A 23,981-nucleotide genomic window follows, 5' to 3' on the forward strand; every position below is an offset into this window, starting at 1 on the left:
GACAGGCTGTGCTTTCTGGATCAGCAAATCCACACAGTAAAGCTCCCTCTCTAGGCCTTTGGTCTTCAGCAAAGATATTGAAGGTATTTGTGTTATCGATAATGCTGGACTATCACAGTTTCTAAGATTAAAAATCTTGATATCATCTATGACTCTCCTCTTTGTCTCATACTCACGTCCAGTCTACCAGTGAATCCTGTTGGTTCAACCTTAAAAATATATCCAGAGTCTGGTATTCTTCCCCTCACCTGTTACAACCACTCTCGTCCAAGCCCTGTCCAAACTCGCCTGGGTCACTACAGCGGCCTCCTACCTGATGCCTCTGGGTCTGCTTTTGGCCCTCAGCAGGTTCATTTCCAGTGTGGCCACAGTGATTCTGCCAGAACATAAGCTGTGTAATTTAACTGAAAGTAAGTAAAGGAAAGTCAGTGAGGACCTTGAAAAGAGATGGCTGTCTCCAGTAAAAGCCAAAGCCCTTGCTAAAACCAACAAGGTCTACACTATCTGTCCTCTGCCTCTCCTCTCTGGCTTCATCTTCCTCTGCCTCTGTGCTCATCACATTGGCTAAAGCCAGACACACCCCTAGCTCGGTTGTGCTGCTCCTGCTGTATGTAACGTGCAGATTCCTGCACGGCTGAGTCCCCCACTCCCTCAGGTCTTTACTCAAGTCATCTCATGAGGCCTTCCCTGCCCACTTGATATAAAACTTCAACCCTATCTCCATTTTACTTTTCTCCTTGGCACTTATCACGATCTGGATCAATGCATCCATCCTTCCATCCATACATACATACGCTTTGCCTGCATTCATGTATAATACATGTATAATCCTTACAATGCACATGTATGCATTTGTGTATACAATGTACATCTATCATATACACATATAATATACTTGTACTATATTTCAAATAAATACACTATATATGTTATGTATGTTATATATATTGTGTTATATATATGTATATATAAATACATATATATTTAACTTAATTTGCTTATTTTCCTTCTCCCTATGAGGGCAGAAGTTTTCATCTGATTCGTCACTACTGTCTCCACAGCATCTAGAAAACTACTGGCAGTGCAGCGTTTAGTTCTCAGTAGGGCTGATAGATAGTCAAATGTCAACAGACATTTGTTGAATCAATCAGTCCTAGTTGGAGATGACCCTTCTTTGGGCTTTTCCACAATCTTTTCTGGTCTAAGACACCTGTCTCAGCGAGAACTCTGATTTTCATCCACCTGTTCAACCATCCTCCAATTATACAATCAGCTTTTGTTGAATGCTGATAGCATGCCAGCTAATATGTCTATATCCTGACTTTTGACTCACTGATGTGGAAACAGAGTCCACGTGGAATAGAGGAAATTACTCTAGAATTTGTCCTAATTCTAGAGAATTGGGACAAAATCATATTTTGTTATTATATTTGTGAATTCAATAAGTTTATACTTATGTTGAGAATACTATACTGTAAAAGGTAAATAAGTAGAGAGAAAAGGGTGTGAACCTGGAAGACACAGCATCAGCCTTAAAGTCTGCTCTTGCTTCTAACCAAAGAGGGGAAGATTGAGAGATGGTGCTGAAGATGTCTGGGGTATGCAGTTTCATAGACACTGATCGGAGACCAAGTAGGATGACAAGAAATTTAACTAAAATTTCCTTAATTAAATAAAATCTAATGGAAAATAGATTCATAGTTACCAGAGGCTGGGGGAAAGGAAAATGGGGAGTTGTTTCTTAATTAGTACAGAGTTTCCATTTGGGGTGATAAAAGGTTTTGGAAATAGACGGTGGTGATTGTTGCATAATGATGCATGTAATTAACGCCACTGAATTGTACACTTAAAAATGGTTAAAATGGCAAATTCATGCTGTATATATTTTACAACAATAAAAAGTTTCTTTTTGAGAGAAAGTAAAAGATACAAAGGACACTGAGTTTTAGTGAGGAGAGCAGACAGCAGTGAATTTGAATTCTAGCTTCTCCACTTTCAAATAATTTGATCTTAAGCAGAAGGCTGCCGGGCCCCTTTGATCCTTGTCTCCTCATCAGTACAGTGGGGATCATAAGGGCTCCTCAAAGAAAGACACTGTGTGTATAGTGTCTGGCAAGTGGTAGTACACAAATGTTCACCTCTTACGACCCTTAATCAGAACCATAGAACCTTAGAATAGGACGAAGCCCTCGAGGTTCCCTCAGCCTCCCCTCTCATTGTACAGATGATAGAGCAGGGTCTAAGGTCCCACTGCTGTTTCCTGACAAGTTTGGAGCCAGTGTCCAGATTCCCCCAGTCTACGGCAGAGTCAGCAAACTTCAGTCTGGGAGCCAAATCCAGCTTACCTCCTGTATTTGAATAATCAGTGAGCTAAGAGTGGTTTTACATTTTTTAAATGGTAGAAAAATATCAAAAGAAGAAGTCATCATGCCACATGGGTATTATATGAAATTCAAATTTCAGTGTCCATAAATAAAGTTTTATTGCAACACAGCTATGCCCGTTTGTTTACATGTTGTCATGTGCTCTAACTACGCAGTTGAATCATTGCAACAGAGACCGTTTGGTCTGTGGCCCACGCAGACTAAAATATTTACTATCTAGCTCTTTACACACTGTTCTGAGGAGAGGCCAAGAAGGTTGACCAAGTGATGGACAAACACAGTTCTGAAGGAAACACTAATACATTCTAACAAAAAAGAATTACAGAAAAATAAAATATAGGGACTCCCCTGGTGGCACAGTGGTTAAGAATCCGCCTGCCAATGCAGGGGACGTGGGTTTGATCCCTGGTCAAGGAAGATCCCACATACCGCGGAGCAACTAAGCCTGTGTGCCACAACTACTGAGCCGGAGCTCTAGAGCCCACGGGCGACAACTACTGAGCCTGTGGGCAACAACTACTGAAGCCCGCGTGTCTTAGATCCCATGCTCCACAACAAGAGAGGCCACTGCAATGAGAAGCCTGTGCACCACAATGAAGAGTAGCCCCCGCTCGCCGCAACTAGGGAAAGACCGCACCCAGCAATGAAGACCCAAAGCAGCAATAAATAAATAAATAAATTTTAAAAAAGAAGAAAAAGAAAAATAGTTCAAATTTTATTTAGGTCTTCTGCCCATTTTTGGATTGGGTTGTTTGTTTTTTTGTTATTGAGCTGCATGAGCTGCTTATAAATTTTGGAGATTAATCCTTTGTCAGTTGCTTCATTTGCAAATATTTTCTCCCATTCTGAGGGTTGTCTTTTGGTCTTGTTTATGGTTTCCTTTGCTGTGCAAAAGCTTTGAAGTTTCATTAGGTCCCATTTGTTTATTTTTGTTTTTATTTCCATTTCTCTAGGAGGTAGGTCAAAAAGGATCTTGCTGTGATTTATGTCATAGAGTGTTCTGCCTATGTTTTCCTCTAAGAGTTTGATAGTTTCTGGCCTTACATTTAGGTCTTTAATCCATTATGAGCTTATTTTTGTGTATGGTGTTAGGGAGTGATCTAATCTCATACTTTTACATGTACCTGTCCAGTTTTCCCAGCACCACTTATTGAAGAGGCTGTCCTTTCTCCACTGTACATTCCTGCCTCCTTTATCAAAGATAAGGTGACCATATGTGCGTGGGTTTATCTCTGGGCTTTCTATCCTGTTCCATTGATCTATATTTCTGTTTTTGTGCCAGTACCATACTGCCTTGATTACTGAAGCTTTGTAGTATAGTCTGAAGTCAGGGAGCCTGATTCCTCCAGCTCCGTTTTTCATTCTCAAGATTGATTCTGCTATTCGGGGTCTTTATTTCTCCAAAGAAGATATACAGACTGCCAACAAACACATGAAAGAATGCTCAACATCATTAATCATTAGAGAAATGCAAATCAAAACTACAATGAGATATCATCTCACACCAGTCAGAATGGCCATCATCAAAAAATCTAGAAACAATAAATGCTGGAGAGGGTGTGGAGAAAAGGGAACACTCTTGCACTGCTGGTGGGGATATGAATTGGTACAGCCACTATGGAGAACAGTATGGAGGTTCCTTAAAAAACTACAAATAGGACTACCATATGACCCAGCAATCCCACTACTGGGCATATGCCCTGAGAAAACCATAATTCAAAAAGAGTCATGTACCAAATTGTTCATTGCAGCTCTATTTACAATAGCCCGGAGATGGAAACAACCTAAGTGTCCACCATCAGATGAATGGATAAAGAAGATGTGGCACATATATACAATGGAATATTACTCAGCCATAAAAAGAAACGAAATTGAGCTATTTGTAATGAGGTGGATAGACCTAGAGTCTGTCATACAGAGTGAAGTAAGTCAGAAAGAGAAAGACAAATACCGTATGCTAACACATATATATGGAATTTAAGAAATAAATAATGTCATGAAGAACCTAGGCGTAAGACAGGAATAAAGACACAGACCTACTAGAGAATGGACTTGAGGATATGGGGAGGTAGAAGGGTAAGCTGTGACAAAGCGAGAGAGAGGCATGGACATATATACACTACCAAACGTAAGGTAGATAGCTAGTGGGAAGCAGCCGCATAGCACAGGGAGATCAGCTCGGTGCTTTGTGACCGCCTGGAGGGGTGGGATAGGGAGGGTGGGAGGGAGAGAGACGCAAGAGGGAAGAGATATGGGAACATATGTATATGTATAACTGATTCACTTTGTTATAAAGCAGAAACTAACACACCATTGTAAAGCAATTATACCCCAATAAAGATGTTAAAAAAAAATAAAGATTATAGTCTAAACATAAAAAAAAAAGCTAAAAATAGAGTTGCCATATGATCTAGCAACTCCACCCCTGAGCATATATCTGGAGAAAACTATAATTTGAAAAGATACATGCACCCCAACGTTCATAGTAGCACTATTTACAACAGTCAAGACATGGAAGAAACTTAAACATCCATTGACAGATGAATGGATATAGAAGATGTGGTATATATATACAATGGAATATTACTCAGCCACAAAAAGAATGAAATAATGCCATTTGCAGCAACATGGATGAACCTAGAGAGTATCATGTTAAATGAAGTTAAGTCAGAAAGAGAAAGACAAATACCATACAATATCACTTATATGTGGAATCTAAAATGTGATAAAAATGAACTTATTTACAAAGCAGAAACAGACTCAGAGACATGGAATACAAAGTTATGTTTACCAACGGGGAAAGGAGGTGGAGGAGGGATAAATTAGGAGTTTGGGTTTAGCAGATACAAACTATTCAATACTATATATAAAATAAATAAACAACAAACTCCTATTGTATAGCACAATATATGTAACGTACACTCAAAATCAATACCCAGATTATATAGACAAAACATTAATAGGCAAACAAAAACACAACTAAGTACAAAAAGATAGTAGGATATATAAGTAACTATGACTCAGAAGAAGAGCAAATGATTAATAAAGATTAAAAATATGTTAACCTAAGGACTTCCCTGATGGCACATTGGTTAAGAATCCACCTGCCAATGCAGGTGACATGGGTTTGATCCTTGGTCTGGGAAGATCCCACATGCTGTGGAGCAACAAAGCCCATGCACCACAACTACTGAGCCTGCGCTCTAGAGCCCACGAGCCACAACCACTGAGCCCTAGTGACACAACTACTGAAGCCCGCGTGCCTAGAGGCCATGCTCCACAACAAGAGAAGCCACCACAATGGGAAGCCTGTGCACCGCAACGAAGAGTAGCCCCTGCTCACTGAAGCTAGAGAAAGCCCGTGCGCAGCAACGAAGACCCAACACAGCCAGAAATAAATAAATAAATAAATAAATAGGCAGACTGAAATAGAGCTGTTCAAAACACAAATAAAAAATTAGTTTTTTGAATTTTATTTTATTTAATTTTTTATACAGCAGGTTCTTATTAGTCATCAAAAAATTATTTTAAAAAATGTTAACCTAAACAATTTTGAGAAAAACAGATTTAAATAAAGTAGGATCTTTTTTTCACCATCAGGTTGCCAAAAATTGTCACAAGTTTTGAAGAAACAATATTATCTACTGCTGGAGAAGATTAGGGAAAAAGGAATTATCATACACTGTAGGTGGAAATATGAATTGGTCTACATTTCCTTGAAGTCAGCTTGGCAGACTTTTGGTGTGCCAGAATTTAAAGTGCATATATCCTTCAAGCAAACAATTCCACTTCCTGCTACCTGCAGTGGACATTTGTCATGTGAACCTAACAACATCTTTGAAATACCCTCCCAACACTTTCATCAGTTTCCACATTGTCAGGCCTGCCTTCCTGATAGATTTCTGTTTTTAACCCCTGACCTCCCTTGTAGCCAGCTAGGGTACAGGCATGTGACCAGTTAGACACACCCACTTAAGATTTCAACTGAGAATTGAGCAATGTAGGAAAACTGAATCTGCATGGGGTCTCTATTCTGTAACAAGAGTAGTGGCAAAGATGGCAGCCTCTGTTCATCACCAAGCTGGTTTGCCCTGTAGTTCTGAGGTCAGTGCCAGAAGCAAAAACCTAAACCCATCTGACAGTGAAGTCCTGGGCATTGGTCCTTCAAACTTAACCTGGAGGCTTTCTCCAGCCTTCCTAATGATTCTGTGAACTAACATCTATTTTAATAAATTTCTTTCCCTTAAACTAGCCAGAATGGATTCTTGTCTGTAGCTAAGAACTCTTTCACAGTGTCTATTCTAGAAATACTCACATATCTACACAAAAAACATGTACAAGAATAGTCACTGAAGCACTGTGTCCATAGGTAGCTTTATTTATTTTTTATAAATTAATTTGTTTTTATTTATTTATTTTTGGCTGCATTGGGTCTGCATTGCTGTGCTGGCTTTCTCTAGTTGCAGCAAGCAGAGGCTACTCTTTGTTGCGGTGCGTGGGCTTCTCATCGCGGTGGCTTCTCTTGTTGCACAGCACAGCCTCTAGGCATGCGGGATTCAGTAGTTGTGGCATGCAGGCTCAGTAGTTGTGGCTCGCGGGCTCTAGAGCGCAGGCTCAGTAGTTGTGGAGCATGGGCTTAGTTGTTCCATGGCATGTGGGATCTTCCCGGACCAGGGATAGAAACTGTGTCCCCTGCATTGGCAGGTGGATTCTTAACCACCGTGCCACAAGGGAAGTCCCCATAGATAACTTTAAATAATAAATGTTCACCAGTAGGGGAATGGGTAAATAAATTATGGGGTACTATGAACTAATGAAAAGGAATAGGGGAGATCTGTGTCTTAAAAGATCTCCAAGATGCAGTGAAAAAAGTTAAATGCAGAAAATATGGGGCATATGATCCAGGTTTTGGAGACAGTTGTGTTCTTGTTAACTTCAGAAAGTCTTAAATTTTCACCTTACACCTGTCAAGAATGGCTAGGACCATAGAGCAATCAAGAGAGAGGACATCTTGATGGGTGTGACTTGCTTTACTTAACATACCCTACAGCAGATTTTATCTCCATTTGAATAATGATCCAATTGGATTTTAACCTATAATTAATGTGACTATATAATTTATTATTTAAACTTGGACACAAGAGAGAGAAGATGCAAAATTAACTCTTCCACTGAAACAACAGGTAAACACCAAACTACTCCAGGCAAATCAGGATCTACGGTTACCCTACCATAACCTAAAAAGAGATGTGCCATATATTTTCAATTTGCCCCTCCAAATCCATCTTTCACCTCCACCCTTCTCCCTCTCCCAGGAGACTGCCCTGGTCTGTAACACATCATTGAGCCCCCTTATCCTCTGGCTTCGGGCAGCACTTGGCCAATGACCAGCCCCAGCAGGAGGATGGAAAGAATAGTGAGATTAGGGTAGTATTCTCTTAGCTACTATCTCTGGGGTCACCTCAGGCTGGCTGTACCCTGCCACCACAACACCATCAGTATTAGTTTCCCAGGCTGCCACAACAAATGACCACAAACGTGGTGGCTTAAGACAACAGGAATTTATGCTCTCACAGTTATGGATGCCGAAGTCCAACATCAAGGTGTAGGCAGTACTGGTTCCTTCCGGAGGCTCTAGGAGGCTCTGTGCCATGCTTCTCTCCTAGCTTCTGACGGCTGCTGGAAATCCTCAGTGTTCCTTGGCTTGTAGACGCATCACTCCAAGCTCTGCCTCCACCTTCACATTGCTCCTCTGTGTGCCTCTGTGTCTCAAAAATCCCTCTGCCTTTCTCTTATAAGCTCATCTGTCATTGGTTTAGAGCTCACCCTAAATCCAGGATGATCTCACCTCAAGATCCTTAATTATATCTACAAAGACCCCTTTGCCAAATAAGGTCATGTTCACCGGTTCTGGGATTAGGACTTGGAAGTATCTTCTTAGGGGCCATCATGCAACCCACAACACTGTACTTGCACATACCCAGGAACTTCGCTCATCCCATGTCTCTTGGGGCCTAGAGGTAGTAATAGCTCCAACGGTTACTCAACTATTCCTTGTGGTGTCCTTACACTGTACCCATGTCTATGTAAGAAGTACCTTTATCAAACCTTCCTTGAACTATCCCAACTTGGGTTGCCATCAATTTTCTGTTGGGACCCTATCTGAAACATCAGTGGAGTACTTGCACAGGAGGCCATAAGCCTTAAACAGAATTCACTCCCAGATATTTGGAACAATGACAAGAGAAAAAACTTTACAACTGAATTTCACAAAAGTGCACATACAACGAAGGAATTAATTTGTAAATTTGCAGGTAATACATTAAGGAGGTCTTCCAAATTCAATCAAGGTGACCAAATGATTAATTAATTCATTTAAAAAATCCTAAAATAGCTACTATTTTCCAGGTACTGTGAAGGTATTAGCAATATAATAATGAGAAAGATACAAAGATGTGCACAATTGTATTGCAACTTACAGTAATGAACAGAAACGAGGATTGGATGGTCTGGTAAGCAGAATTCTAGATGGCCCCCAAGATTCCTGCCCCTGGTATACATGCTCTGTACCCTGCCCTTGAGCGTGAGTGGGACCAGAGAATATAATGGAATATCACTCCCATGATTAGTTACTAATCAGTTGAGTTATGAAGTAGTGAAAAAGAAGATTGTCCTGAATGGGTCTGACCTAGTCAGGTGAATCATCTAGGAGATGTACTCCAGTTGGCCTGGAAGAAAGCAAACAGCCATGCTGTGAACTTCCACTGAGGGCCACATGGCAAGGAACTGTGGGCAACCACTAACAGCCAGCAAGAAATGGGAGCTTCAGTCCTAGAACAGCAAGGAGCTGAATTTCGGAAACAGCCAGTGAGCTTGCAAGAGGATCCTGAGCCAGACAACACCTTGATATCAGCTTGGTGAGAGTTTGAGCAGAGGACTCAACTAACCCATATTGGATTCCTGACCCATGGAAACTGTGAGATAATAAATGTGTGTTGTTTAAGCTCCTAATTTTATGTTAATTTGTGGCATAGCAATAGGAAACCAATTACAGGTGGTATTAGTTTGGCGTGAAGCACTGGTCAGTGAGGAGAAACACCGTATCTCATTAAGATGTGCGGCCCCGTTATTGGAAGATTGTATCCAAAATGAAGCAGAGGTCCTAATGAGAATGAGAAGCTTCAGGACCACCAAGATATTGTGCTCCGTATCCAGAATCATAAGGCACCTTTGTGAATTCACTTTCCTGGGCCCCAGAAGCAGTGGCTTGGACAGGGTATGTGAGAATTCTAGACTTTGGGATACTGGAGGCAGAGGAGGGAGTTGGATGGGAGTAATCAACTTAACCCTTCAGGTAGTTTACATCAAAGGTGATGGCCAAGAGTTGCATTTACATGAGCTCTCAGTGGGCCTGTTAGAGGCCTGGTAGACAATGTAGATTCATTAACTGATTTCAAACAGATAAACCCTTAAATCATATTGGCTTAACACAGCAGAAGGTTATTTCTCCCACATTCATAAAATTAAATGCCAACACTTCTAGTTAGTAGGCAGCCTTTCACCTGGCCCTTCAGAAGCCAGACTCTTCCCATCTTGTAACTTTGTCCTCTAGTGCCTCACAATCTTCTGTATTCAGCCAGCAGATACGGAGAAAGAAAGGGTGAAGAATGAGGAGAGAGGTTTCTACGGGCCACGTCTTGAAGTGCTGTACATCACTTCCACACACATTCCACTGGCCCAGGCTCAATCACTGAACACGCAGGTAACAAGGTCCCTGGCTAGATGGCAACTTCCCAACAACACCCTACATTGTGGGAGGGGAGCAAGGATATTCAGTGGGGAGATAGATGTGTCTCCCACAGGGAATTTTGAAATTTACAGTGGGGTTCCCAAATGGCAGAGTTAAGAATCCTGCACAAGAGGGCATGAAGGTTAACTCCTGATTTGGGGATGCAGATTCTGGTTTGGAAGAGGACTGATCTATGGAGAAACAGACTCTGGGTCCTTGAGTTCTCTCCTCAGCCACGGGTGTGAGTTAATACCATAGTCATAAGGGAAGAAATAGGTATAACAGAGGTAAGGTGAGTATGTGCTTCCACCTTGCCAAAAGTTTCCAGAAGAAAAAGAAATTTGCAGCTGTTGAAATGTGATCACCAAAAGTAACTGAAATCTATTATATGAACTATGAAACCTAAGTCATGGTTATGCAATGAGGTATAAAACTCCCATTATAGGAGATTTCAAAGAGGAAAATTATGAGCTGGCGTGCCAGGAGAAATAAAGCAAATATGTCCTTTCAAACTAAGAAATGAGAATGTTGTTTTCCATCTCTCATGAGCTTTGTTTTGGTAAGTTAGTGACAAACCCCAAGGCTTAGTAACCCCTACTTGAAATAAGATGAAAGTTTGGCACATAAACAAATGGGCTCTGACATTGTTCTGCTTCCATGGACCCACTCCCTGGGTAGTTCTGCTCAAGCACCTACCTCTGGCTTTCTCCCTTCCTGTGGTGTATTTCTGCCTAGCAGCAAGGTGAGTTGTAATCATTTTTTTATGATGGTGATGATAATGGTGCCCCTCCCAAACAGAAAGGAAGTAAATTAAAAGATGCTTTTGGAAAGCACCATACTAAAATCCTGCAAACATTAAGTTTATAGTATAGCTGTCTAGATGCCATTTCTGAAGAAACCTCTACCTCCACCATGAACTATTCCTTTCACTAAAACTAAAATTCACTCAACATGTCATTCTATACTGTCTAAATCTGTGTATATCAATATAGCAGCCACTAATCACATGTAGCTATTGAGCATGTAATATGGCTCTTCTGAAATGAGATGCACTGTACATGTTAAACATAACGCTGGTGGGACTTCCCTGGCAGTACAGTGGTTAAGACTCGGTGCTTTCACTGCGGTGGGCCCGGGTTCAACCTCTGGTCGGGGAACTAAGACCCCACAAGTCCTGACGCACGGCCAAAAACAAAAAACAAAACATTGTAGTTTGTAGACTTAGTATGAAAAATGGAATCTAAAGTACTTCATTTATAAAAAAAAATACTTCATTTATAACTTTTATATTAATTACATGTTGAAATGATATGTGGGCATATTGAGTTAAATATCTCATTAAAATTAATTTCATCTTTTTATGTTTTTAATGTTGCTGTTAGAAAATTTGTTTTTGCTTTTTAATTCTTTATCGAAGTATAGTTGATTTATAATGTTGTGTTAGTTTCTGGTGTACAGCAGATAAATTCATATATATATTATATATATGTTCTTTTTCATATTCTTTTATATATATATATAAAATATATTTTATATAATAAAAATATAATATATAAAAATATATATATTTCATATTCTTTTTCAATTCATATATATATTATGTATATGTTCTTTTTCATATTATTTTCCATTACAGTTTTTATTACAGGATATTGAATATAGTTCCCTGAGCTATATAGTACGAGTTTGTTGTTTATCTATTTTATATAGTTTGTATCTGCTAAACCCAAACTCCTAATTTATCCCTCCTCCACCTCCTTTCCCCTTTGGTAAGCATAACTTTGTTTTCCATGTCTCTGAGTCTGTTTCTGCTTTGTAAATAAGTGCATTTTTATCATATTTTAGATTCCACATATAAGTGATACCATATGGTATTTGTCGTTCTCTTTCTGATTTACTTCATTTAACCTGATAATCTCTAGGTTCATCCATGTTGCTGCAAATGGCATTATTTCATTCTTTTTTGTGGCTGAGTAATATTCCATTGTGTATGTATGTATGTGTATATATATATATATATATATACACACACACCCTACATCTTCTTTATCCATTCATCTGTCTATGGACATTTAAGTTGCTTCAATGTCTTGGCTATTGTAAATAGTGCTGCTATGAACGTTGGAGTGCATGTATCTTTTGAAATCATAGTTTTTCTATATGCCCAGGAGTGGGGTTGCTGGATCATATGGCAGCTCTACTTTTAGCTTTTTAAGGAACCTCCATACTGTTTTTCATAGTAGGTGTACCAATTTACATTCTCACTAACAGCAAAGGAGGGTTCCCTTTTTTCTACACCCTCTCCAGCATTTGTTGTTTGTAGACTTTTTAATGATGGCTATTCTGACCGTGTGAGGTGATACCTCATTGTAGTTTTAATTTGCATTTCTCTAATAATTAGCAATGTTGAGCATCTTTTCATATACCTATTGGCCATATGTATGTCTTCTTTTGAACACGCAAAAAATGTCCATTTTTTGATTGGGTTGTTTGTTCTTTTGCTATTGAATTGTATGAACTGTTTGTATATTTTGGAAATTAAGCCCTTGTTGGTCGACACATTTGCAAATATTTTCTCCCAGTCCATAGGTTGTCTTTTTGTTTCATTTATGGTTTCCTTTGCTGTGCAAAGGCTTATAAGTTCGATTAGGTCCCATTTGTTTATTTTTGCTTTCACTTCTATTGCCATGGGAGACTGACCTAAGAAAACTTTACTATGATTTATGTCAGAGAATGTTTTGCCTATGTTCTCTTCTAGGAGTTTTACAGTATCATGTCTTATATCTAAGTCTTTAAGCCATTTTGAGTTTATTTTTGTGTATGTTGTGAGGGAGTGCTAACTTCATTGATTTACATGTGGCTGTCCAGCTTTTCCCCACTTGCTGAAGAGACTGTCTTTTCTCCATTGCATATTCTTGCCTCGTTTGTTGAAGATTAATTGATCATAGGTGTGTTGGGCTTTCTGTCTCATCCATTGATCCATATGTCTGTTTTCTGTGCCAATACCACAGTGTTTTGATTGCTGTAGCTCTGTAGTTTTGTCTGAAGTCTGGGAGGGTTATGTATCCAGCTTTGTTCTTTTTCCTCAGGGTTTCCTTGGCAATTCTGGATCTTTTATGCTTCCATATAAATTTTAGGATTACTCGTTCTAATTCTGTGAAAAATGTCATGGGTAATTTGATAAGGATCACATTAAACCTGTAGATTGCTTTGGGTAGTATGGCCATTTTAACAATATGAAATCTTGCAGTCCAAGAGCATAGGATATCTTTCCATTTATTTGTGTCCTCTTCAGTTTCCTTTATCATTGTTTTATAGTTCTTGGCACATAGGTCTTTCACCTCCTTGGTCAGGTTTATTCCTAAGTATTTTTTTTGGATGCGATTTTAAAAGGATTTTTTTTTAAACTTTCTCTTTCTGATATTTGATTATTAGTGTAAAGAAATGCAACAGATTTCTGCATGTTAATCTTGTATCCTGTTATCTTGCTGAATTCATTTATTAGTTCTAGTAGTTTTTGTGTGGAGTCTTTAGGGTTTTCTATATATACTATCATGTCATTTACATATAGTGACAATTTTACTTTTTCTCTTCCAATTTGGATACCTTTTATTTCTTTTTCTTGTCTGATTACTGTGACTAGGACTACCAATACTATGTTGAATAGAAGTGGTGAGAGTGGGCATCTTTACCTCCTTCCAGATTTTAGTGGGAAGGCTTTCAGCTTTTCACCATTGAGTATTAGGCTGGCCATGGGTTTGTCATAAACGTTGAGATATGTTCCCTCTGTACCCACTTTGGTAAGAGTTTTATTTTATTACGTTGAGATATGTTCCCTCTGTACCCACTTTGGTAAGAGTTTTCATCATGAATGGATGTTGAATTTTATCAAATGCTTTAGAAAATTAAAAATTACATACATGACATTTGATTTCTATGGAACCAAGGTAGTCTAAATAGTTCTCTATATGTTGTGTTTGTGTATGTGTGTTTGAGTGTGTGTAGAGATGTGTGCCTTCAAATTGTAAGCCCTTTGTGGATAAGAACTACATCATATACTTTTTTATATGCCTGCTGTGTTCAGCAGAATCCACAGCAGCTAGTAAATTCATATGTACTGAATTCCTGAAGGCATTCTGGCTCATCCTGGCATTTCATGCCAGACAAGTGGCAGTGGCTGTGCCTGGGGCCCCTCAAGAACATGGCAGTGGGGGAAACAGGTCTGAGGGGGAGTTTCGCCATGGAGCAGCCAGGCCATGAAGGACCTCTGTGGGCTCCTGTGGTCAAGCTGAGTTTGTCTTAGGAAACTCTTTCCAGGTACTTGGTGTCCACAGACTCTGGAGCTGTCTGCCAGCTCTGCTAATCATTCACCACCCTTCGCTTCCTTGTTGGCTACTTGTGGGCAGTGAGTGTCTGGTTTGGGATGGGCGATTCCTATCTTCAAAGTCTTGGTCAGGATGTTCACGTTTTAATGAACAACATGCAGCCCTGGTGCCTGGCCAAGGTGGGGCCTGAGCAACCTGGACGGGACCTGAAGTGGGGCCCCTTGTCCTCATATGTTCCACTTTCAACCTCACATTGCTCTGGGGTCAGTGCTGCTGTTCTCTCTCCTCTTCTGACCCCTGACTCACAGCTGCAGGAACAACTGGGGAGAGGGGGATAGGAGCTGGAGAAAGCTCTGCTGCACCCACCTTACTAGGACCACAGCCTCGAAGTATTAGAAGCAACATTAAAAGCAACCAAATGTGGCTCCTCTTGAGGCCTGTAACCATATGCTTCCTGTCCCGGTCCTGCTGATACATAGCGGAGCGATGGACCCTGTGCCTCTCCCAGAGCAAATCCAAGAACCTAAGAGAATCCCTCGGGTTCTCTCCTCCTGACGACTTCAGAAGCGTCACTCAGATTTTCCCTTTGAATCTCTTACCTCTGAGCATTGAGCACTACAGAGCTCTCCCAGTGTTTTGATAATTCACCAAAAGGGAGAAGACAGAAGATAAACATGTTCACTTCTGTGCAACCATATTCATGCCCTTTTATTTTCACTTTAATAGAAAGTTAAGTTCAACACTCAGCTTTTTTTAGATGAGGGGTATGACATGCAGCAAATCAAGGGGAACTGGAGTGAGAAGGCAGATTTCTGACTTCCATCGATGCATTTTCCATTCTTCATGCTGCTTTCTTAGAACTGTGTTTCTACACCTCAGTGGTAAAAACGGTCACCTCCAGATTATGAAATTAGATGATTTGTAACGTTCTTCTTTTTGCTGATGCATTTTATCTGACTTTTCTATAATGACTGTATATTAATTGAATAAAAATACTTAATTTTAAAATTTAAAGTTAGAAAATTCCCCCAGAAAGATGAATTAAGTTTTGCTTTTCTAATTTCCCTTCACACTCAAATCCCTAGCCCCACCAAACCTCTAAATAGCAAGAAGAAATCTGAATTATTGTCATCCTCAAGGTCAGAAAGAGATTTTAACTTTTTCTGGAATTAAGTGGACTTGCGGAAGTGTAGGTAGTTGGGTAGGAGTGAGGTCTCAGAGGCAGTGCTGTGACCTGTGTGTAAGTTCTCCTCCTCTTCACTAGGGGCGCTGTCAGCATACAGGTGCTGCCTCTCTGCCCCACAGCATTACTTGTACCATAAGGACAGATGATTATGCAGAAAACTGTGATGTCAGTACCGTTCATGTTGAGCAGTGAACTTCTCCCCTCAGCGTTATTATAACCCCCAGAGAAATTCCTATGCCATGTACCTTCCACAGTAAACCCAGAACCACTGTGAGCTTCACATTATCTGTACTTTGTTCTTCACCATCCTCTCTGCCTTATACTCAGCTGGCTGTTACCCAATACCTAGGACTCTGTCTTCTGAGGTGCATTAGACACTAGCAGAGTCATAGATAAATGAAGCTGATGGGCTAATTCACATTAAAATCCAAATGGCCAACACTAGCTCACTGGAGTCACTCCTCTCAACGGTATCTACATTTTCGGGATGACACCTTAATCCCTTGCATCAGTTAGGGATAGATCATGGGAATATGGATTTCTTATGGATATTAGACCTTACACATTTGTAGTGAGGAAGTCTATGGAAGGCTCTTGCCTCTCTGTGTGATGGGGTGGAGGCCATTTCAGCTCAAATTGGCAGCAGTCAGGAAGAAGTACATTACACGAAGTTGGGGAAGAGTAAGGACAAACTGCAGCTTACGAAGATAGACTGAAGCCTCTGTCTTCCTCTCATCACCTCATACTTCAGTGGCAGGTGGCCTGCAGAAGCAGCTGGTGCCCTTCGCACAAAGAGAAGCTGAGGGAGCTGTAGGCCTGGCTGTCCATGCCAAGGAGTTGAGCCAGCAGATCAGTAACTGAACGCGTGAACTGCAGTGGCGCCTGGTACCCTACGCCTTCAGAGTGTCTTAGGTTGCTTCATTTCCATCTTTAGGTTCTCTTGTAAACTTCTCTTGCAGCCAACTCAATCTGGAATCATAGAGGGAAGGTAACTCTAGGAAACATGGCTCAAGCTTAGTTAGGTTGACACAGTACAAAATACCCACTGTTCCTGAAATCAGTATCAAAAGTTAGCTTTTCAGATCCATTTACTGGCCAGTAGAAATGCTGAAGTGGGGAGACAAAGGTGGGGGGGTGAAAAGATAAGGGGAGGAGAGGAAGGGACCTTTCTCGGTGATCCTCAGAACGTGTCTATAAAAGAAGAAAAGCCAGATAGGTACGAAACATGCTCATATAGCCAAATGTTTTTAAATTTATGTGTCCAGAAAGAAAACTTTGTAATCAGGCCAAAGTTATGTCTGAGAGATACCAAAGGAAACCTGAGGATTTGTGAGTGCCCAGGCTTCCTCTGGAGACCATGGCAACCCCTAACCCCATCCCATGCTTCTGTGCCCTTCTCTGAGTGCTGGGCAGTACCAGGGGAAGGAAGCCATAGGAGAAAGGGACAAGTATGACCAGAAGCGCCCCAAGGGCCCTAGAGGCCCCTAAAGGCACATTCACCAGCTGTCTTCTTTGGCTGAAGCCAGTTAGTCCCCAACGTCCCAGAATGGAATGGAGCAATGAGGCTTTACACCACCAAAGTCGTAGGCTTGTTTCAAGAAGCATTTCCTCTCTGTGGGGGAGCAGCGGGTGGGGCGAAATGATAAAAGTTGGTGGAAGGCAATTCCTTCCAAAGTCCAGATCTTGAAGTGGCCCCAGAAGGTGTGGACGTGCCTTGGTTTTACTCTTCTCGCCTTCTTTAGAGGGATTTCTAGTTCAATGGGAACCTTTATCGGTCATGCGTACCCAGGGCTGTTTCTACTCTCATATGGACTGTATCAAGCAGTAATGGTCTCCAAAGCTGTGATATTCAGTGACTCTTTCCTGTATCCTTCATCACCTCCCAGGAATAAGGGGAGATGGGCCAGGCTGTGGAAAATATCCTACGGTGGTTTGCTGAAGACGCTGGCTGGCTCCGGCTTGTTAGTGTATGAGATAAGCTGCATGAAGAGAGGGCTGATACTGATGAACAGGGAGCTGCCCCTGAGAGTTATGTACGCCAAAGAGTGGCAGCATGTCACCATGTACATCCTTCTCACCCTCAACGGCTGTGTAGAGGTCGTGAGCAAGAACTTGCTGCCTCAGCACTGTGTGCCCCTAGAAGAAGGGACCTTGGTGCTGACTTTCTATGTGCTCCTGCTGTTGCTGGTGTCACATGTTCAGGACTCAGCAGGGGTGGAGCTGCAGGTTCACTCTGTGCTCATCTTGGTGGTGTTGCTGCTCATGCTGGTGTTGACCGTACAGCTGTGGGTTCCCGACACGTTTCAACTCTCAGTGATCGAGACCTTTCTGTTTCAGATCATGGGCTTCTGGCTGGTACAGGCCGGCTTCATTCTGTACAAACCAGGCACCGGCTACCCGGGGCAGGATGATGACCTCATTGACATCATGTTTGTCACCACCTTCTTCTGCTGGCATGTGATGATCGATGCTTTGTGCCTGTTGGGAATCTATGGCGTCTCTTCCTCTTGGCATTGTTGTTACCTTCCCAGCTGGAAGCTAACAGGGTCCAGAGAAGCTCCATGTTACACGACCACCGTGGGACCTCTCTACAAATTGTTGCGGGAAGGGGATCAATCAGAGTCTGACAGACTCTCAACCTCTAGCTGGGTCTTAAATGTCTGGGCTCAGATCCTAGTGAGGGCTGAGGATAACAACTGTTGTGACCAAGTTTTCTGATCCCTGCTATTTTCCCTTAATTCTTGGTCCCTAGACTCTTTCCAATTACCTTTGTTGGGGGAACCCCTTTTTTGTCTACCTCTCATACACATTGACGTCAGATGATGAAAAAGCACAGGTGCTGCCAGCTGCCCATTTCTAGTCATTTGAGGCCTAATTTTATAATGATAAACCTCAAGTGATCAATTGATATCCCCCACACAATATCTCTAAAATATCCAGTGTAGGTAATAAACTTGCATGCTATTAATTTACTATAGTATTTGAGATGTAACAGAGAAGCCCTCCCCTTGAAGGCCAGCCAAGAAAAGACTTCTCAAACACTCTTAAGGTTGGGGGGAGAAATTTGCAATTCTCACAAAATTCCACCAGAGGGCACTATATTCACATCGCCCCAGCCAAGCCTCTAACTCTCCAACCCAGTAAAAAGTCTCCTAAGAACCGGTTCAAAAAAAGTGGGGGGAGGGGAAAGGAGGTCAGGAAAAATATAGAGCCAAGTTTACGTATTGTCCAAATATCCAGAAAATGTACCCAAGCGCTGTTTGCTTCCCGCTAATATTTGGCGTGGAAATGTGAAATAAACAAGGATTCAAATCAACTAATGGGATAGGAGTGAGGGAGGATGAGCTGTGGATCCAGTTGAGGATATCTTTGGGAAAAGTACCAACTCCAGGACACACTCTGATCCTAGTCAGTTTTTGACCACAATGCTAAATTTCCTAAACTTCTAAATAAGCTTCAATAATGTTCCAATCAATCTAGAGAACAAAGATAAATCCACACATACCTTGAGAATAGGAAGAAAATTTCTCTATGAAGATCCCAGATTCACAAAACAATGAAACAGATTATTAAATACACAAAATGATCTCCAAAGATTACTTTAAAAAGAACCTGTCATACAGCACTTTTCCCCCTGGTAATCTAGTTATTCACAAAGAATATATTGAATGTCCATTGTATGTAAGGCACTGGGTAAGCCACTATGCAGGATTCAGAGGTAAACTAGTTGGTTCCTGGACAGGGTACTTTCCTTAGCGGGTACAGTAGGGATTTCGGAGTTTAGAGGTGGTGGCCCAGGAATGCATCATCCACAGCCCGAGAAGGCTGAAGGAAGGGAAACAGAAAAAGGCTCTCAAGGGAATTGCACCTTGGAAGCATATTAGCCTGTGAAATACTGCACTAAGGTGAATCCAGCTAACTACTGCAAGTGAGCACGTCCTCAGCTTCCTCACTGGTCAGCTAGAATTATTTGAAGGTTCATTCTAGAATTATACAGCTGTAATTTTCTCAGTAGCACTTATTTTACCATGTCGTTAGCTAAGATGAACTTAATTCCTCCCAACTCTCCAAGCAGTTTCCTATTAGAGACAAGATTTGGGGTAGGGCTCAGACCCAAACCTTCAATCATAAGGTGTAGGCTGGGAAACGAAGTGTTCTCTATATTTGAATGGTTTCCAGGGGCCTTCAACAAAACTCAAATCAGACAAAAAAAAGCTGAGACTTGAATTTCTAATTTCCTAACCTGAGCTTAAGAATATCAAACAATCAGAAAACAGATAAAGAACAATTCCTCTGGGTTCAGTGTTAGATACCAAATTGACGTAAAACCTGGTCTTTTCTTCTTTAATTGTGCACTGTGAAATTTGAAGGCTTGGTCAATTGCAGCTTTTCCCCAAAATGTGCTTTAAGAGTAATGACATCAACTTCCAAGGCTGTTTCTTTTTCTTTTGTTTTATTTTTGTTTTGCTTTAAGATATACAATGGTCTATTCTTTTGGAAAGAACTGGCGTTGGTTTATTGAAAAAAAAAATTTATAATTCTGGGTTGGGTTTCCAGGGTGTTCCTCAAGCCTGAGTCTCAGCTATGTCTCTTTAGTCTAAGTTAAGCTTTGTTCAATGCCTACTGAAATCATTCAAATGTTGGAAAACTCCATTTCCCAAACTACATGTTCTGGTTGAAGGTTTGAGTACGTTTGAGCCTTACCCCAAAACTTGTCTCCAATGAGTGCAAGGCAACCAACCACACAGGCCCTGGGAAGGCACGCTCAGATCACTAGATTAAGGGCTTACGACCTGCAGAGTGAGAACAGGTCCTTTAAAAGAGAGTGAAAGAAATTGAGAGAACTCACAGGTAAAGCCCACCCAAGACAAGGCCTTTATTTCAAGCAGCAGAGCAACACTGAAGAAATGCTTTTTTTCAGTCCCCAGTCATTTCTGCAGATTTGGAACCAAATTTTTACCTGTGATATTTCTCTCCCACTCCACCCACCCCTTGGACACAGCTGCTCTATTCTAAGAGAGGAAAAACCTGACTTCAAAGCACACGTAACAGAATCCCCTGTGTGCTTTGATACTGGGTGTACCAGGAGACAGAAGAGTTCATCGTTCAAGTGCTCTAATGCTTTTTAGGGAGCGAGTGGAGAATGTGGGCGGGTAGCAATTTAGGGAAGAAGGAGAAAGAGAACAAAGGGCAGCAGACACAGCAAAGTCAAACAGGATCAAACAGTCCATTCTACTTCTAACTTCTCTAAAAGTACAGTCTGGGTTTCTGGGGGCGAACCAGTTAGTTTAAGGGCTTTCTTCTGCTTTTTCTTCCCTCATACTCTTTTAAGGTTCCCTGAACAATCATTGGACTCATTTGGGCCCTAATTCGGTTGGGTTAAGTAAGTATGGTGCTGACTAAGGGGGACAAGTCTTCTTGTTCTGCCTGAAAAACTCAGTAGTCATGTATTACCTTCCTAACCCTCACAAAGTATGCCCCCGTCACGTGAATGGATCAAAGCAAATCCATTTCCATTCTTGGAAAAGCAGCTCAAAGCACATGTTCTCTTGATGGGGCCGCTGTCATTTCTGTGTGGTCAACAAACATCGGTTATTGACCACTCACCCTGGACACTCCTGGGGGACACTAAGATGAATAAGCTGCTCAGGGAGGTTAAGACACCAGCAAGGGCGGCAGGCACCCACAGACTAGAAGCTTTAAGAACTGCACATGCTTCCTACTTTTCCATTTTCTATTCTGTGTGCCATCCCCACCTCGGGTGCTGGTGGTGACAAGTACAGTAAAAAGCTCTGGCTCACTTCTGGCAGTTTGGCAACTGGAAATTAACATTTTTTAAAACAAGAACATGACTCTTCCCCTCCCTCACGCCCCCTCCTCAACAATTTAAACTCAAGACCTCACAGAAAGAAATGGAATGAAGACATCTCAGTTTGCTACCAGGTCTAAGCCCACTCTCATAAAACCAACGGTAGAGCATTACACGAAGTTAGGAAGTTGTACTTCACAGGTTGTGGTGGGGAAAGAAAGAATCCAATCCCATCAGATTATCTTGACCTATAATAATTATTATTGCTCTTTTCTAAAAATTTACTATATGCATGTGCCATCACAATTAATCCTTACAATATACAAGGTAGCCGTTATTCTTATTTTGGAGGCAAGGAATCTGAGGCTCTAGCGCTAAGTATCTACCCCAACACAAAGCTGGTAAGAAGTAAAGCCCAGATCTGAACCTGCGTTGCCTGAACTGAAGCCCAGCTTTTAACCATCATATCGAAGGATCACATAAAGGATGGAATCCCTTACACTTGCAAGGCGACTTACCTGGTCCACAATGTTACCTGTCTGAAACATACCAAAAGCCCCTGTTTGAGATGAATCTTGCATCTCTCATTTTAAATCACTACAGTGTTAGACATACTCTCACAGGGAAGGGATGTTGACCAAAGAAGCCAAGTTATGTGTGTGTGGTCACAGGCAACATTTCTTTTCCATATTTGTGGTACAAAAAATAACCAGAAGTGCAAACTTCTTCCCTTCCTCTTCCAAAGGCCCTGGAAACATGACTTCTTAGTCTTCAAATAGAAAACCTCGAAGTCTCAAATACTGGGGCTCTTGAAAGATGCAATAAAGGCTAGACACCATCAGATGGATTCAGGCAATAAAAATAGTATGATCAAGTAATAGCACTGGTAGAAATGAAAACATTACATTCACGTGTGTGTTGTGTATGTGTTGTATACATATATATATAGTTATTGTGTATCTGTTGACAAGCATCCACTTCAAGACTGTGTTCACATACACATACACGTTTTCTCAACTATCATAGTAAGGCTATAAGGAGAGAGGAGGAAGGGGTACTGATTCTCATTTTCCATATTACAAAAACGTGCAATAAATTACTTGACAAACAAAAACAGACAGAATTCGTTTCAGGAATTCTAAATTTTTGACATACCCTGAGCTTCGAAGAGGAGATGCCAAGACTTCACCTTCCTTTCAGCTGTCCTCGGGAAACAGTTCGCACACAGAATTTCAAATCTGATGGGCAACTCTTAAGGTCCTTTCTTGAACCGCTTTACTGCACAGAATTTCAAATCTGATGGGCGACTCTTAAGGTCCTTTCTTGAACCACTCTATTTTATTTTTTTAATTAATTTATTTTATTTTATTTATTTTGGCTGTGTTGGGTCTTTGCTGCTGCGCACGGGCTTTCTCTAGCTGCAGAGAGCGGGTGCTACTCTTTGTTGCGGTGCGCGGACTTCTCATTGCAGTGGCTTCTCTTATTGCAGAGCACGGGCTCTAGGCGCGTGGTCTTCAGTAGTTGTGGCTCATGGGCTCAGTAGTTGTGGCTCACGGGCTCTGGAGCGCAGGCTCGGTAGTTGTGGCGCACGGGCTTAGTTGCTCCGCGGCATGTGGTATCTTCCCAGACCAGGGCTCGAACCTGTGTCCCCTGCAGTGGCAGGCAGATTCTTAACCACTGCACCACCAGGGAAGTTCCGCTTTATTTATAGATGAGGGAACTTGGGCCCAGAGGCTGCGAGAATTGCCTCAGGTGTGGCAGAGGCAGAATCAGGTCTCCCGACTTGTGTCTCCGCCCGCCAGGATCCCTTCTATGGAATGAGACAAAACACAGCACTTTCACTACCAATGTGAGATCCTAGACTTCTGTCCACATCCCCAAACCCGCCGAGAGACCTCCGGCATGCCCCCTGTCTGCGCCGCCCCCTCCGACGCCTGGCCACGACTGCGGCGAGCCCAGGGCTTCCCCCACCCCGCGAGCTCCCTCACAAACTTGACCCGAGGGCCAGGAAAGGGGGCCGGGGGTTCTCTAACAACAAAAGGCAAAAGTGGGTGCCCATGGGTCAGAATTTCCTCTGGGAGCTCTGGGGCGTGCAGTGTGACCTAGTAAAAGAGAGAACTCTCCCGCAAAATATCCGACCTGAATGCAATACTGGGCTGCGGGGCCGGCCCCAGGCCGGGCGGGCGGGGGCGCCGCGTCGCTGCGCGGCAGCCCCGGCCGGCGGGGTCCTTCCCGGCAGGCACTGGGCCCCCCGCCGCCGCCGCCGCCGCCCCGCCCTTCCTCGCTCCCCTCCCCCACACCCCCTTCCCCCACCGCCCTTTCTCTTTCTTTCTTTCCCGGGCCGGATCGCCCCCACCCCGGCGGCGCCTGCTCGGCGGCTCGCCCAATGGCCGAGTTGCCGGGACGCGCATCAGCTGATCCGCCCGGGCTCCGGGCCTCTGGGAGCCAATCAGGGCGCCGGGGGCGGCCCCGGCTGCAGATAAAGCGT

General features: G+C 42.2%; 1 protein-coding gene and 1 long non-coding RNA gene across 2 annotated transcripts; one reads left to right on the top strand and one right to left on the bottom strand.

Moving 5' to 3' along the window:
• Nucleotides 1–12,234: 12,234 nt before the first annotated feature.
• LOC111165667 (uncharacterized) lies at nt 12,235–23,770 on the bottom strand. Its single transcript, XR_002642418.3, has 3 exons — nt 23,633–23,770; nt 22,649–23,303; nt 12,235–16,653 (listed from the first exon to the last, which is right to left on the bottom strand). It is a non-coding gene; the product is annotated as an uncharacterized LOC111165667 (long non-coding RNA).
• TEDDM1 (transmembrane epididymal protein 1) lies at nt 17,116–18,461 on the top strand. Its single transcript, XM_022556535.3, has one exon. The coding sequence runs from the start codon at nt 17,443–17,445 to the stop codon at nt 18,400–18,402; it is 960 nt and encodes a 319-aa protein (XP_022412243.3). The 5' UTR covers nt 17,116–17,442; the 3' UTR covers nt 18,403–18,461.
• Nucleotides 23,771–23,981: the final 211 nt, after the last annotated feature.

Source organism: Delphinapterus leucas, chromosome 1 (assembly GCF_059928025.1).
Source record: "Delphinapterus leucas isolate spDelLeu-1000000601 "Yukka" chromosome 1, BTC_Dleu_Yukka2, whole genome shotgun sequence".
Taxonomy (NCBI): domain Eukaryota; kingdom Metazoa; phylum Chordata; class Mammalia; order Artiodactyla; family Monodontidae; genus Delphinapterus; species Delphinapterus leucas.

Excerpts from the sequence above, each read along its gene's own strand:
- TEDDM1 (XM_022556535.3), top strand. The coding sequence starts at position 17,443 with ATGGGAACCTTTATCGGTCATGCGTACCCAGGGCTGTTTCTACTCTCA.